This window comes from Gracilinanus agilis, chromosome 2, assembly GCF_016433145.1.
Source record: "Gracilinanus agilis isolate LMUSP501 chromosome 2, AgileGrace, whole genome shotgun sequence".
Classification (NCBI taxonomy): Eukaryota; Metazoa; Chordata; class Mammalia; order Didelphimorphia; family Didelphidae; genus Gracilinanus; species Gracilinanus agilis.
In genome coordinates, this window is record NC_058131.1 from 253,726,071 (window position 1) to 253,740,874 (window position 14,804).

The following is a 14,804-nucleotide window of genomic DNA, read 5'->3' on the forward strand; positions in this document are numbered from 1 at the left end:
TTCCTCTCCAATGGCTAGCCAAGAAACAAATGATTATTTTTTCTGCTCCATATCAATTCTGGAAGACTTCTGCACTCAAGGACAGAGGGGGAACTGCTTATAGTGGAGGGAATAACCAAATTAATGAAATTGCAGATGACTTGAGGATGGAAGCATTAGCAAGCACTTATATTTGCCCCCATAAATATTCATATATTTTATTAACTTGAGTATATATGTATATTATCTTTGAAAATTCATTCACTTGGGTATATATATATTATCTTTGAAATATATACATATGGGGGCATTTTTGTATATGTATATGTACAAAATGCTTCCATGTATATGTACAAAAATGCTACAATGATATACATATATACCCACATGAATGAATTTTCAAAGATAATATACATGTACACCCGAGTGAATGAATTTTCAAAGATGATATACATATATACCCAGATGAATGAATTTTCAAAGGTAATAAAATATATAACTAGCAAACAACACCAAACATGCTTGAATTTTTTTCCTTGATTTTCAGATGAGATGTTGGAGGGCCTCAGGAATCACTGACATGGGCCATATGGCTACACGCAAAAATCAGGATTATCTGAACTTCCTGGTTGATGTTCAGATTCTGCTTAAGTCTGGGCTATAGCCAAAGTCACAATGACTACAGTTGCTTTGCCGACTGCTTGGCATGGATATTGTCCAACACAGGGTCAGGTAACTCATCCAGTTTTCTCTAGGGAGCTCTCTCCTCTCTGAGGTGGCTATTGTGGTCATTCATTATTACCCTGGTTAGCAAATGTCTAGATGGAATATATCCTGCAACATTTCCGATCAAAGCAAATTATTGTAGTTAAAGAGATTATCAAACTAATGTGGCTATTGGCCAGTTTTCAATTTAGGTGGGCTATATAGATTACACTGAGGAGGTAGCCATGGAAACAGACCTAGATTTAGAAGACCTTGAGTCTAGGGCAGCTGCCACCTGTTGTGTGGTGTTGGGCAAGTCAGTTAGTTTAGCTTCGGCTGGGTGGCACAGAAGATAGAGTGCCAGGCTTGAAGTCAGGAGGACTTGAGTTCGAATTTAATATCAGATACTAAAACTGTGACCCTAGATAATAAGGCCATTAACCTTTGCTTCAGTTTCCTCAGCTGTAAAATAGGGATTATAACACCAATTCCCAGGGTTGTTATGAGGATCAAATGATATAAAATGCCTAGCACATAGTGGATCTTTTATATATGCTCATTTCCTTCCTTCTCTGGGCTTCATTTTTCTCACCTGCAAAATGAGAAATGAACTAGATCTTGAAAAGTGTCCTCATAAGTCCTTCCCTACAACACCCTTATTTTTTTAGGTTTGTTAAGAATTTAGAACTTAGAACAAATATGTGAGCTCAGGTCCTATAACTTCAAGCTCAGTTGGGAAATTCAAGGATTCTTTCTATTTCATGGCATTAATCTCTAGTTTTCTTTCAACTCTGGCACTGATTACATTAAAAAACAAAACAAAACAAAACAAACCGCTAGACATAGACTAGACCTAATGGGAGGCTAGGTCGGTTCTTTGACAGTTCCTTACTGTATCTGTGAAATTGAGCAAATCACTTCCTCTTCCTGGGTCTCATTTTGCCCCCCTCCCTCCTCCTTCAAATGAAGTGAGAGAGTGGTCAGTCTGATCTAATCTCTAAAGTTTCTCCTCCTTTTCTATTCTATGATCCTTTGAATGACGACTTTCTTCAAAACACAGAAATCAAAATCATCACTTTTCCAGGGAGGGGCAGGAATAGGAATAGGATGAGTTCTAGGGCAACTCACAGAAATCGGGTGCTTCCTTGGTCTAATCTTACTGGGAAAAGTCAGATTTCTTTTTCTTTATGCCTTGATTTCCCCTTCTATCTGGGGAAAAATGGTATGTATAGCCAGGACACTGAATAGGGAAGGGATGGTGTCTGTGCTCCTCATTTTCACGTTTCCTTTTGGGGTCTATATCTCCCCTCATCCTGTACCCCCTTCCCCCCCAACCCCAGCACTGTCCATAGAGGTTTCGAGTTTGAGGCTATATTACTCCTCAGTAATACATATTCCTCCACTTTTTCTTTCTTCCAACCCTTCTCTTCCAGAGGTACAGGCCCTCAGTGTACCTAAACATCTGAATTAAAGGTACATGGAGAAGACGAATTGCTACGCCCTTAATGCCAGCGACATCTGAGCTCCCCACCCCCTACCCGAAGCTTCTTCCTGAGGCAAGCTCCGAGGGCACAAACTTTTTTTGCTTTGTTTTGTTTTGCAAACATTCATTTCTTAGGCAAATTACCCTAGCTGCCCGGAGCAAATCAACTTAGGGCCCGCATGTCTACGACCCAAAGCTCTTTTGCATGTCTAGAAGCTGGCAAGGGCCGGGACATCTGCTGAGGCTCCTGGGACTTGTAGTCCGCCATAAGGGTTGGCTTGGCCCGCTGGCCGAACGTGTGCTCCATGGCTGTTATCATCCCTTCGGGCTAGGGTATCCAAGAGGGTGTGATGGAGAGGTCAGTGGTCCAGGTTTCTCGCCAAGTCAGCTGGAAGCCCCTCCTTATGCCCAGGTTTTGCACTGATTGTAGCAGGCAAAGCATTTGCAAATTACCTCAAATTACTCAGAAAGTCGAGCATGATTATATAGTACTCATAATAACTCACATAAAAAGTGCTTCCCATGCAAACCCCTCCCTCCCTCCCTCTCTCTCTCTCTCTCTCTCTCTCTCTCTCTCTCTCTCTCGACTTTGAACAGAGTTCAGGCCTATTTCTGCAACTTGTCTGTTAGTTATACAGGACGATACAAAAGTGCTCTGAGACTTTTGGGACACACTGCTTCAGTTTCCGTTTTTGTAAAAAGAGCTTGTATGACTGAGGAGAGGATCTCTGACAAGTTCTTTCAATGCTAAATTCTGTGACACCAAATTTTGGAAACCCCTTTGGGAACCCAGGGCTTCTCTTCCACCCCACTGAGTTTTATTTTTCTCTCATCACTTGCTAATCAAGAACTGCAAGGCCCCTTCCTTGGGTCCTTGAGGGCTGGGTTCTTTGGACCGGCCTAGGGTTGGGTGGATTGCACAAGGACTGGGCTGGGCAGGGTAGGGCTGGGCTGGGTGAGGGACTACGATTCCCAGAGGTCGCTGCGTCCAGGGGCGGATTGAAGGCGGGCCTGGGGCGGGCTGAAGGCGGGAGGGGGCGGTGCTGCCTACAAAGAGCCGGGGCTGCCGCCTGGGTGGCGATTCCCCAGCGGCGCGAGGTCTGTTCGCGCCCGGTACGCTGGTGCCCGGGACTTCTCTCTCCTCTCCCTTGCTGCGCGTGCCTGGGTCTCCTTGCACCACCTGCTTCTCACCTCCCGGATGCACTGAACTTGGAGGAAGCGCTCGGATTTTCCTTACATCTTGAACGGGAAGGAGATCCACTTCGAGGGATACATTTTTTGGGGGAAAAGGGGTGGTGGGCGCCCACGCCTAGCCCGAGCGCCGCTCCCCCGGGGCCCCCGGGCTCCGTCTGGCTGCGGCCCCGGCGCGGATGCTTCTCCAACAGGCGCCGTGCTCGCTGAGCGGCGGGCGGCCCCCGGCCGGCACCATGCATACTCTACAGAAGGATACCACGTTCACCAAGATCTTTGTCGGGGGGCTGCCCTACCACACTACCGACTCTTCCTTGAGGAAGTACTTCGAGGGCTTCGGAGACATCGAGGAGGCAGTAGTTATCACCGACCGCCAGACGGGCAAGTCCCGGGGCTATGGCTTTGTAAGTGACCCCGAGCCCTAGCTAGGCATCAATCCCTACCCCTTCTCCTTTGGAAGCCAAAAACTTAGGGTTGAAAGAGTTCAAGTTGTCTGTAGATTCTCCCCATCCCGACCTCCCAAGTCGCACGTGCCTTTCCTTTGGGGCTGAATTCTAGGAGATTTAAAATAAATAAGTGCATTTGTATTCTCTGTCGTGTGCCAGAGTGTTGGCATCCTCGTCATAGTACCTGTCATCAGAACTGGGCCTCCTAGTCTCTCTCCCCTCCCCCGCTTCTCCCCCTTCTTCCCTCCCCCACCATCTTATCTGTAACCTTTCAGCTGGAGTTGCTGTTTGGGGCCATGTAAACTAGTGAGCCGTTCACTCTTCCATCTCTGAACTCGACTCAAACCCCAGCTTTTCAACCGCCCCTTCTCCTCCCCTCTCCCCTCCCCCGGAGTGCCTCCCTCCTACTGAGCACACACTTAGCCCAACCTCGGGGCACACGGAGACCCTCCCTCCCTGTGGCTCCTTATCCGGAGAGCACAGCTCTGGCGCTAAGCGGCTGCCCTGGTTCCCGCACCTGCAGGTGGCTCACAGAACATTTTCATTTCAGAGCAAACTCAAGACATGCAGGAGAAAGTTTTAAAAATAAATAAATAAAGGCTTATCTGGAGTCCCCCCTCACTTTCTTGTCTTTCATCCTATTTACCCTCATCCTGTAAGAGGCCCTTGGAGGGAGGAGGAAGGCTTGTCCCCCCTGTTCTTTACCCCAGAGTTTTCTCCCCAGAGCTTGAAAGGGAAGGGACACCATGTTCAAGTTAATCCTTGCTTCCTAAGCCCTTCTCCTGAGTGTTCTGTGACACCATGTTTTACTGGCCAGCCTGTTCCTCCCAAGGGGGAGAAGTTGGGAGACTTGGTGGGATAGAGCAGCCTCTAAATGGAGGCTGAAGCCCTCTACTTGACCCACTTTGGTTTCTGCAGATTTTCTCTTGTTTTTTGGGATACTTTTGAAACTTTCAGATCTACCTGAAGGTCTTGTCCTACTGGGACCCTTGGCTTGATGAGCAAAGAAAGAAGGTGCTTTGTTGCCATTGTTGTGAGTCTTTTGTTGTTGTTGTTTTTGCACTATGGGCAGTACCCAGACCAGCAGTGAGGAAAGTCAGAGGAACTGCCCCAGTGGGCATTGGGGACAGCTGATGTGGAAAGGAAAAACACCCAGAGCTCCCTTTGGAGTGAGCTTCCTCCTTCCTTGCTTACTCATTCTGAGGGACTATCAAGATGGGGAGACTTCATAGTTTGGAGAAGACCTTTGTGGGTAGGACCCTTGAGAACTCTTGTGCTTGATTGCAGGTCACAATGGCAGACCGGGCTGCAGCGGAGAGAGCTTGTAAAGACCCCAACCCCATCATAGATGGCCGGAAAGCAAACGTTAATTTGGCATACCTTGGAGCCAAGCCAAGGAGTATTCACACTGGTGAGAGGAACCACCTTGGTTGTTTTTTACCTCCATCTTTCCTCTGCTCACATTATTATATTCAGCATACTTATTTATTGGTGGTGGAATACAGAATCCTCGTTCATGGGCTCTGCCTCATCCTGTCATTGAACAAGCTATTGTAGCTTATTATTTGTTCCCCAGAGTCAAAGAGACCACTCATCACTGACATTTGGGCTCAGATTAGAGGAAGAAATTCTTATTGGGAAGAGGTGAGCCCTAGATCTAGGGAGGGTTCATGGGAGCTAGGAGAGAACTTGAAGCAAAGACACAAAGATAGTTCTTTTAGAATAGAGTGAAACAATGCTGAATGAGGAGTCCAGAGATCTTGGTTCAAGTCCCTGTTCTGCCACTTAGGAGCCATGTAAACTCCCCTAGTTTTCCTCAATAATTAAAAGGGGAAAATAATTCCCCTGCCTGCTTCCAAGGGTTGTTGGGAAGAAAGTGGTATAGAAATGTGAGTGGTTGCTATTATTGCCCTCCAGAGCTGTGTCACTTCCTTTAGAAAACCAAATGAGAAAGGAGGGAGGATTTTGGTACCAACCTCTGCAGTCAAATAGTGTGGCCAGCTCTGCCTAGAGGAGGACTGTGTGGCCAGATTGGGACCTTGTCTAGCTCTCTCTTTTGAATCAAGAGATGCATGTTAGAAATGACTGGTGTATATGACAGCTTGTGGTTAAGCTTAGTGGGTATGTGCACACATGTGCAAACAGCCCATTTAATCACCTTCAGTATTTCCTCTTAGAGTTCCAACATTTTGTTTTTTAGGTTTTACAATTGGTGTTCAGCAGTTACACCCTGCTTTTATCCAGAGGTCTTATGGGTAAGTGAATATAGCTTTTTTAAAGGGGGGGGGGGTGGATAGTTCTTGGAAAGGAGGAGTAAAATCATAAACTTCCTATTATTTATTTTTTAGGAAGGTAGCAATCCATTAACTTAAAATTCTCAAGTCTAAGTAGCATTTGTTTTCTGGCTTTACTCTGGTTCCCCCAAAGTCACAAACTCATATCATTCATAAACTGCTTAACTCCCCTTACTAAAAAAATAAAACCACTTTCTCTAAAATTCAGAAATGTGAAATTGTGGGGATCAGGGAGAAAATAAAAACCAACACAGAGCCCGAGACCATGAAAATAGACTTCTTCATGGTCAGAAGCTTCCCTGCCATGTGTGATCGGAGGCCAGCCACACTCCCAGAGTCTTTTTGGGGCAGCCTAGAACGGGCCCTAATGTTCAAGGAGATGACAGCCTACATATGAACCCACGTCTGATAGCAAATGAAAGTAACATTAGGTCAAAAATTGATTTTGGCCAGATGTTATGCAGAGACTGAATAGCCCGTGTAAGGGGGCCTATTGTCTGTCCCCTTTCAATAGCAGATCCCATCCCTGCTCAGCCCTCATTCTGTACATCTAATAGGGTCTGGCAGCTGTTCGGAAAAAGGACGAGTGTACTTCAGGAGAATAATAGACCCTGTCATACCACTTTCATTCAAGTGCCTAATGATTGATGTAGGTCTCTTTGTACCATTGCAGAAAGAGAATATTGATAGGGGTGTTTTCTTCTTTTTTCTTTTTTCTTTTTTTTTTGGAGAAAAGTTAGGAGGCGGTGGGTCGAGGCTTACAGAGCAAGATAGGCTCTCCTCTGTGAGCTCTTGGCTACCTTTCCCTAATTGAGTCCATGTATCATGTCCTTGGAAAAAATAGTTGACATTTCAGTTCCCTGGTTCATCACTTTCTGGATGATACTAATTGTTCTGTGGCCCCTGTTTGGGAAAGGGCGGGGGAAACAGCTTGCTTGTTGAATCTGTGATGTTGTAACTTGTTAAAGTGATGTGTAGACTGGATGGTTTTGTGCTCCATTTGAATAAAACAAACTAACTAGATAGTTTATTGAATCAGAAGTGCTCCCATTGGGAAGGTTCATCCAGTACCTGATGATCTGAGATTCCTTTTACAACCTTCTTGACAAGTAGATAGCCAGCTCCTACTTGGAGAGTTTGTGACAGGGAGCTCACTACATCTCGAGGCAACCCATTTCCCTTTTAGACCATAATCAGTATTAATATTCCACCCCCTGGCAGATGATACTTAAATGATCTAGGAGGGGCTGGTACCTTGTATTTGAATTAAATATATTTTTAGACCATGGAATATTAAATAGTAAATATATATGAATGGGAAGAAAAAAACCCAAACTGGTAGGAGGGAAATAGGTTGGATGGAGGAAGGCGGGGAAGATGGGGGTAGAGAGACAATGCTGTGTAAGAGCTCTAGACCTTCAATCAGGATTCCAGGGGAAGTTCAGAGGATGTCTCTTAACCTCCAAACCTTAGTTTCTTCATTTGTAAAACTGTTATTCAGTTGTTTTTCAGTCACGTCTGACCCTGTGACCCCATTTAGGGTTTCCTTGGCAAAGGTGCTGGAGTGGTTTGCCATTTCCTCCTCCAGCTCATTTTGTAGATGAGGAAACTGAGACAAAGAGGGTCAAATGACTTGCCTAGGGTCACTCAGCTAGTAAATGTCTGAGGCTGGATAGGAACCGGGGAAGCCCGTCTCTGTTCCGTGCCACTTATCTGACCCTCCATCGGGAAGGTACAGGGCACTACTTCTTTCCCTGCTTGTGATGAGGGTCAAATGAGGTGAAGGATGTGAAATTGGAAGGGAGGACGAGGGAGTCACAGAATTCTTTTCTGTGTACGATCCACGTGGGAAGCCTTTCCTTCCATCCCGAGCGTTTCTGATCCCGGTAGCCGAGGCCCTTGCCGTGCTCCGTCTCCCGGTGCCCCAAGGTTACGGCTTTAACCACGTGTCATTGTATCGGTGAACGCTGAAACATTTTTGTTCCTGGGCTCTGACACCAGCATTGGTTATGGAAATGTGGTCTCTGCGTGATGTGTTAGTTTGAAGAGGAGGATGGAGCAGGTGGGGAGGGGGCAGCCCGGGCAGCCCTGGCTCTGTGAGCCTCGGGAGAGCCGCCGTTCGGCCTGCCTTGTGCCCTGGCCGTTTATTCAGTCCCCAGAAGTCGAGTTAGCTGGCGGGGGGCAGAGGGGGAAGCGGGGGCGTGCATGTGCCCACCCGCCCGTGTGACCCTGGGCTGCTCACAGCCTCATGCCTGGTTTCCTAGGCAAGCGGTCAGGTGTTTGCTTGCTGAGCCCGAAGAGTTTGGCTGTCAGCGGCCTTTTTGTCTTTCCCCACACAATTGGGGAAAGGAAAGCAGTCTGACTCAGCTTTGCCTTTGTCTGCCTGGAAAAGCCACACGCCGAACGCAAAGGTCTGATAATTTGGTGATTGGGGCGGGGGCGAGGGCTAGCTGGGCAGTCTGGGCTGCCCTCCCAGGCCGGCCAATTAACCACTTCCTGCTGCCCCTTGCTTCTCGAATAAACTTTTCAGAGCCCTTCCATGGAGGAAGTAGAGCACATTAATAATACGTTTCAGAGAATTCTGGAATTTTTTTAAAGGACTTTCGTGCTGTTTCTTTTGTTGTATGACTGTGGTTCAATTCATTCCAAAAACATTTGTTGAGCATCTCTTATATTTGTGCATGTGTGTATGTAACGTATGTGTAAGGCACTGGATTAGATAGTAGGGTACAAAGACAAAATAAAATAGCTTCAGAACTGTCAATAAACGTACATTTTAATAGGGAGTGGAAATAAGCGTTTATTTGGCACCTGCTGGGTGCCAGGCACTGTTCTAAGGGCTTTTAAAAAATATCTTACAACCACCCTGGGAGGTAGGTGCTATTGTTTTCCCCATCTTACCCTGAGGAAACTGAGGCAAACAGGTGAAATGATTTGCTTAGGGTCATACTGCCAAGTGCGTGTTTGAACTTTTATCTTTCTGGCTTCTGGTCCAGTGTTCTATCCATTGAGCCACCAGATGCTTCTAATGAGGGGCTATAACATTAAAGAGTTGGTATGGAAGTGATGGTGGGTTTAGAATCAGAGGACCTAGGAATAAATGCAGTCAAAGTAACATAAGAAAAATTGAAGAAAAAAGGAGCAGTAAAAACTAGAGAAATCAGGGAGGCTTCTTGGAAGAGGGCAGCATTTGAGCAGAACTCAAATAAGATTCTGAAAGATGGAAATGAGAGGGTACATTCTAAATAGGGGGGGAAACTTTGGTGAATCTGTGGAGACAGGATTTGAGGTACTGAGTTCGGTGACAAGTTAGTAGTCCAGTTTGCCTGAGAGTCCATGAAAGGAAATAATATAAAAAATAAGATTGGAGCCAGGTCAAAGTTTATACTTGCACATCTATATGCCATCTTCCTCTGCAAAAGAGAATGTTAACTTTACAAAAGCAGGACCTACTTTATTTTGTTTTTATGACTCCCATGCTTTGCATAGATACTTGTTAATTGATTTTACAGGGCTTTAAAAAATTAAATTTTCATTTTTTAATTAACCAGAGTTCACCTTCTTTCATTTTCCCCTTCCTCACTTCCCCTGTTGAAAAAGAAAGAAAAATAAAGTCCTTGTAACAAATCTATATAGTCAAGCAATACAAATTCTCCCATTGGCCACATCCAAAAAATACACATTATCTTGCCCTAGTCTGATTCCATCACCTCTAACAGAAAGCGCTTTATAGGTGTTTTTTAAACTATGTGTAAGCTCTCAAGTTTCCATCTCTCCTCTTTCACTCTCACTTCATGACCAATCTGCCTCCTTTTTCTGATCATTTATTTCCTGGATGGTATCTTTTATATTGCTTCTTGGTCACAAGTCATTATATTGTGGCTATGGGTAGCTGTACTACAAAACATTCAGAAGTACATCAGGGAAGTAGAGAGGTGTTATTATCTAGGGTAGGAATTATTATTTTTTAAACTAAGCAGCGGTTCCAAGGCAGAAAAGTGGTAAGGGCTAGACAATGGGGGTAGTGTCCTGCCTAGGGCCACATAGAAAGGAAGTGTCTGAGGTCAGATTCGCACCCAGGACCTCCTGTCTCTAGGCCTGACTCTGTATCTACTGAGCCACGGAGCTGCCCTATAGGGTAGAGATTCTTAACCTGGGTTTAAGCTTTGAGTGGGGGAGAAATTAAATCTTTATTTTCATTCATTTTAATTTAAGTGGAAACAAGTCAGCACACACTTACTAAGCACTTACTATGTGCCAGGCACTGGGCTAAATGCTGGAGATAAAGATATCAGCAAAAACAAAGCCAGGCCCTGGCCTTGAGGAGCTTACAATCTAATGGGGAAAGCTAACATACCAGAGGGAGCTGGACGGGGGAGGAGAAGCTGGAAGCCCCTGGTGAGTATTGATTTATGGAAAGGTATTGATTTATGGAAAGGATCAGCTTTCCTAAAAGAGGAGGCCCTGGGGGGACTCACCAGTGAGAGAAGAGGCTGCAGGTAGAGCAGCAGAAGAAAATCTTAGCATTTCCTTCAATTATGAATTTTTTAGAAAAAGCATAAATGTTATTCATAGGTTTTACCAGATTGCTCCCCTCCCCCCCCCAAAAAAAGTAGGAATTTTTCCTGTAATAAAGGCATTAAGGAATGTAAAATTTAAGTTGGGTGGGAATTCAGTAGGATAGGTGACCTCTTTATTAGAGAAAAAAATGTTTTTAATGTGTGAATCACAACCAGTTTGATCCACAAACATGATAAAGTGGAAAATGCCAGTGCAGTTTTGGAGTCAAAGTCCTTCATTCAGATCTGACTTCCCCAGGGCTCTGTTTCCTCAATTGTAAAATGAACAAGGTGGACTAGATAGTTGTTAGGGCCCTTTCTGTGCTACATCTAGGATCACAAAAGATTCAGCCATGATTCAAAAGACCCTGCAATTTTATTTTTCAATTTTTTATTTGGGTTTATGTTTTGGAGCCTTAGTTTTATAAGATTACTCTCTTACAAAAATGAACAATATGGAAATATGTTTGCATGATAATATATGTATAACCCAGATCAAATAATCTGCCAGCACTGTGAAAAGGAAGGTGTTAAGTAAGGAGGGGGATAAGTTCAATCATATAACTTCGGAAAACTTATGTGGAAATTTGTTATTACATGTAATTGGTAAAATATATATATTTAAAAATATATTTCAATATGAATATATATTTAAAGTATATAATAAAATATATATGCATCTAGTTAAATTAAAAAAAAAAAAGAAGATCCTGCAAAGTATTAAGGGATTTTTCTTTTTAAAAGCTAGAAAATACTTTTAGAGATTTATCTAATCAAACTCCCTCATTTTATGAATGAGAAAACTGAATCCCAGAGAGGTTAAGTGTCTTGCCTCAAGATTACATGGATAACCTTTTAAGCTCCAGGTTGGCTTTCTATTTTTCACTTTTAAAAGAAGATGTAACTGCTAGTGATATGTAATTGCAGGTATTTCAGGAGTGGAAACCTAGGACTTTCTAACATCCCTGAGCTGGGTTGGGGTGGTCCTGAGACCATAGAGAGTAGAGGGGACTGGCTAGCAGAGTCCTTCTTTGCCATTTTGAGGGAATAATAAAAGAAAACAAGTAAGAGAAGTCCAAGGCTCCCTGAATGGCGTACTCCCCCGGGCACAATGCTGGCCTTGGCCATAGGCTTAGTGAGGCCTTCCCAGATCTCCCAGGTGCATAAGTAACCCCTAAGTGACAAAGGAAACCCCTGGAGCCTGAGGCCTGCTTTTGGCCTAGAAGCTCTCGGAAATGTTCTCCCTAAAAAAGGGCCATCCTGCTCCCGAGGGGCTGGGATCCCCCCTGTTTCTGGGCTGAGGGGGCTGGGGAGGGTCTCGGCTTCCTCCTTGCTGCTCCCTTGGCACAGAGAGGGGAAAATTAAAGATAGAAGGAAATCAAAACTCTTTTGTGGTGACACTCTTTCAGACAGTCATATGGGTTGTTTTTACTTTCAGGATGCCTTTGACAAGCAGTGTCCTTGTACCCCCCCTTTCCCCGCCTCTTTTTGTCTTCCCACCCCCACCCCCTAGTTTCCTGTTTTAGGGCTTCTCCGAAGCAAAGATAGGGGGGCCAGGGGCACGGGCCTTCTCCATCAGGAGCCACCCTTGGGGACAGCCTCACCCTGCACCTGTTGTTTGCCAGACCCACTAACAGAAAAAAGATTTTTTCCCCCCTTTCTTTTGCAGTTATTTTCAGCAGTATTTTCCAGTGGTGTGTTCCCAAGCTCAGGCCCCTCCCCATCCCCTACCGGCCTACACGCTTGCAATTTAGAAATATTTCCTCTTATGCCCGGAGTGAAAGAACACCCAGGCCTGAAGCTTCAGGAGACCGTCTTCCAGTTTTATTTTAGATGTTCTGCACTTGGGCAGTGGAAGTTGCTGCTTTGCATTCACCCACCATTGGGTGTTGGCAATAGATGGCAAACCCATCACCTCTGCTACCTTGATCCCGTCAGAGGCCAGAGGCTTGACCAGGCCACTCCGCCCTTGCTCATTGTGGCTCGGCTACGGGGGATGCGGCTGGAGGCAGGGAGGTGGGGCCCAGGGAGGTGGGGCGGAGGGCACAGCTCAGCTTCTGAACGTGGGCATTTTAGAGTTCCTGGAGGGAAATTGAGGGAACTAGGGTTCATTATAGGTTAAGATATCATGAGGGAAAAAAGTATATATATATATATATAAAGAGAGAGAGATATCATGAGGAAAAAAATATAAATATATAATGAGAAAAAATAAAGATATGAGGGAAAATATATATAAAGATATCATGAGAAAAATATATAAAAAGATATGAGGGAAAAATAAAAAGATATGAGGAAAAAACATAAAGATATGAGGAAGAAAAATATACATATAAAGATATCATGAAGAAAAAATAAAAAGATATGAGAGAAAAATTATATATAAAAGATAAGAAAAGTATATAAAAATATGAGAAAAATATATAAAGATATCATGAGGAAAATATATATATAAAAAGATAGGAAGGAAAAAATATATAAAAGATATCATGAGGAAGCTATCCCAGGAAGATAATAGATCCTAGAATTTGGGACCGGATGAGGCCTTCGAGACCTGGTTAAAGAAATTAAAGTGACTCTTTTCACACTGATAGTCAACAGAACTTGGAGAGGAGCCCAGGGCATCTGGGTCCAAATCTAATGTTTCATGGAGGTTTTTTGCTATATCATCACCCCAGAGTCAGAGCTCATCCATTTTTTGGGTGACGTCTGGTATGTGGTGGGGTTTGGGTCCTTTTCCTGTGGTTGAATTGTTCTCTTAAGGCATCAGGCCCACACCTACCCTCGGCCCCTTTCCCAGGCCTGCCTCCCTGGCCTAATGGAGGAAGAACTCCCCAGGCTGAGGCAGGAGCAGTGTGTAGGGCTTCCAGACCTCCCATTTAAGCCAGTCCTAGAGACCAATGGAGGCAGATGAGGAGGCCCCTTTCCAGCCCTTTTGGGGTTTAAAATTCACTCCTGCCCCAAATGTAGGGCCATATAGACACACCCACATATAGATTTCTAGTGGATATATTGCTTTACTTTTTTGGTATGTGTGTGTCCATTTTTTTAATTGGCAAGTCATTTTTTCTTCTTCTTAGAATATTTTTCAGGAAATAACATGTTTCCAAAAAGTTTAAGTATCTATGACAAAAGAAATGGAGATATAAGGGCCGGAGCATAACAAGAAGAAAAGGCCTTTGTCTTCATTTCAGAGAGAGGGAGATGTTTATCTCTCTCCTAGTTCTTTCTCCTACTACTCCTATTGTTGAGCATATAAATATTTTATATGTATATAAATATATATTTTTATATATTTACATATGTGTATATACATGCACACATCTGTGTATATCTTTATAGATTTCCATTACGTTTATTTAATAAGTGAATGAGAAAGCATTATTATTGTAATGATTAAAATAATGTGCCAGGCAGTTTGGTGGTGTAGTGGATAGAGTGCTGGGCCTGGGGTCAGAAGGACCTGAGTTCAAATCCAATCTCAGACACTAGTTACGTGACCCTGGGCAAGATGCTTAAGCTTTGTTTGCCTCAATTTCCCAAACTGTAAAATGGGGATGATAAGCACCTACCTTGCAACGTTGTTATGAGTGTCAAATGAGATAATATGTGTAAAGTGCATAAAACAGTGCCTGGCACCTAGAAAGTGCCATATAAAGGTTTATTCAGGGTAGGTGGCTCAGAGGATAGAGAGCCAGGCCTGGAAATGGGAGGTCCTGGGTTCAGATTTGATCTCAGACACATCCTAACTCTGGTCAAGTCATTTTTAACCCTGTTTTCCTCAGTTTCATGATCCTCATCATCACCCCAGTTGCCTTGCCTTTATCATTCTTCTGACTTGGTACCAATACTTGGTATTGATTCTAAGACAGAAGGTAAAGGTTTAAAAAAAATAATTAATCTGTTCCCTTCTGATAATCAGGGAGTATTTATGGGTGGAAGACAGGATGGTATAGTAGGAAAAACACTAGATTTGGAGTCAAAGGACCTGGGTTCCAGTCCTGACAGAGGCATAGTGGTGGTACTGTTAATGTTGAGCAATATTATTATTGATTTGTTCTTGTTTAAAGTTGGATGTGGCAGGAGAGTACATAAGAAATATAATAACTCACATTTCTATTTTGTTTGTTGTTGTTTGGTCATGTCT

The 14,804-nt window shown here is 44.0% G+C and overlaps 1 protein-coding gene across 1 annotated transcript in view; it reads left to right on the top strand.

The window, feature by feature from the left end:
- Positions 1–3,267: 3,267 nt before the first annotated feature.
- RBM38 (RNA binding motif protein 38) overlaps positions 3,268–14,804 on the top strand; it is a 36,545-nt gene continuing 25,008 nt past the window's right edge. Inside the window, exons 1-3 of the mRNA XM_044663839.1 lie at positions 3,268–3,762; positions 5,092–5,215; positions 6,005–6,059. Of these exons, the coding sequence (XP_044519774.1) occupies positions 3,538–3,762; positions 5,092–5,215; positions 6,005–6,059 (404 nt within the window). The 5' untranslated portion in view covers positions 3,268–3,537. The remainder of the gene's footprint in view (positions 3,763–5,091; positions 5,216–6,004; positions 6,060–14,804) is intronic.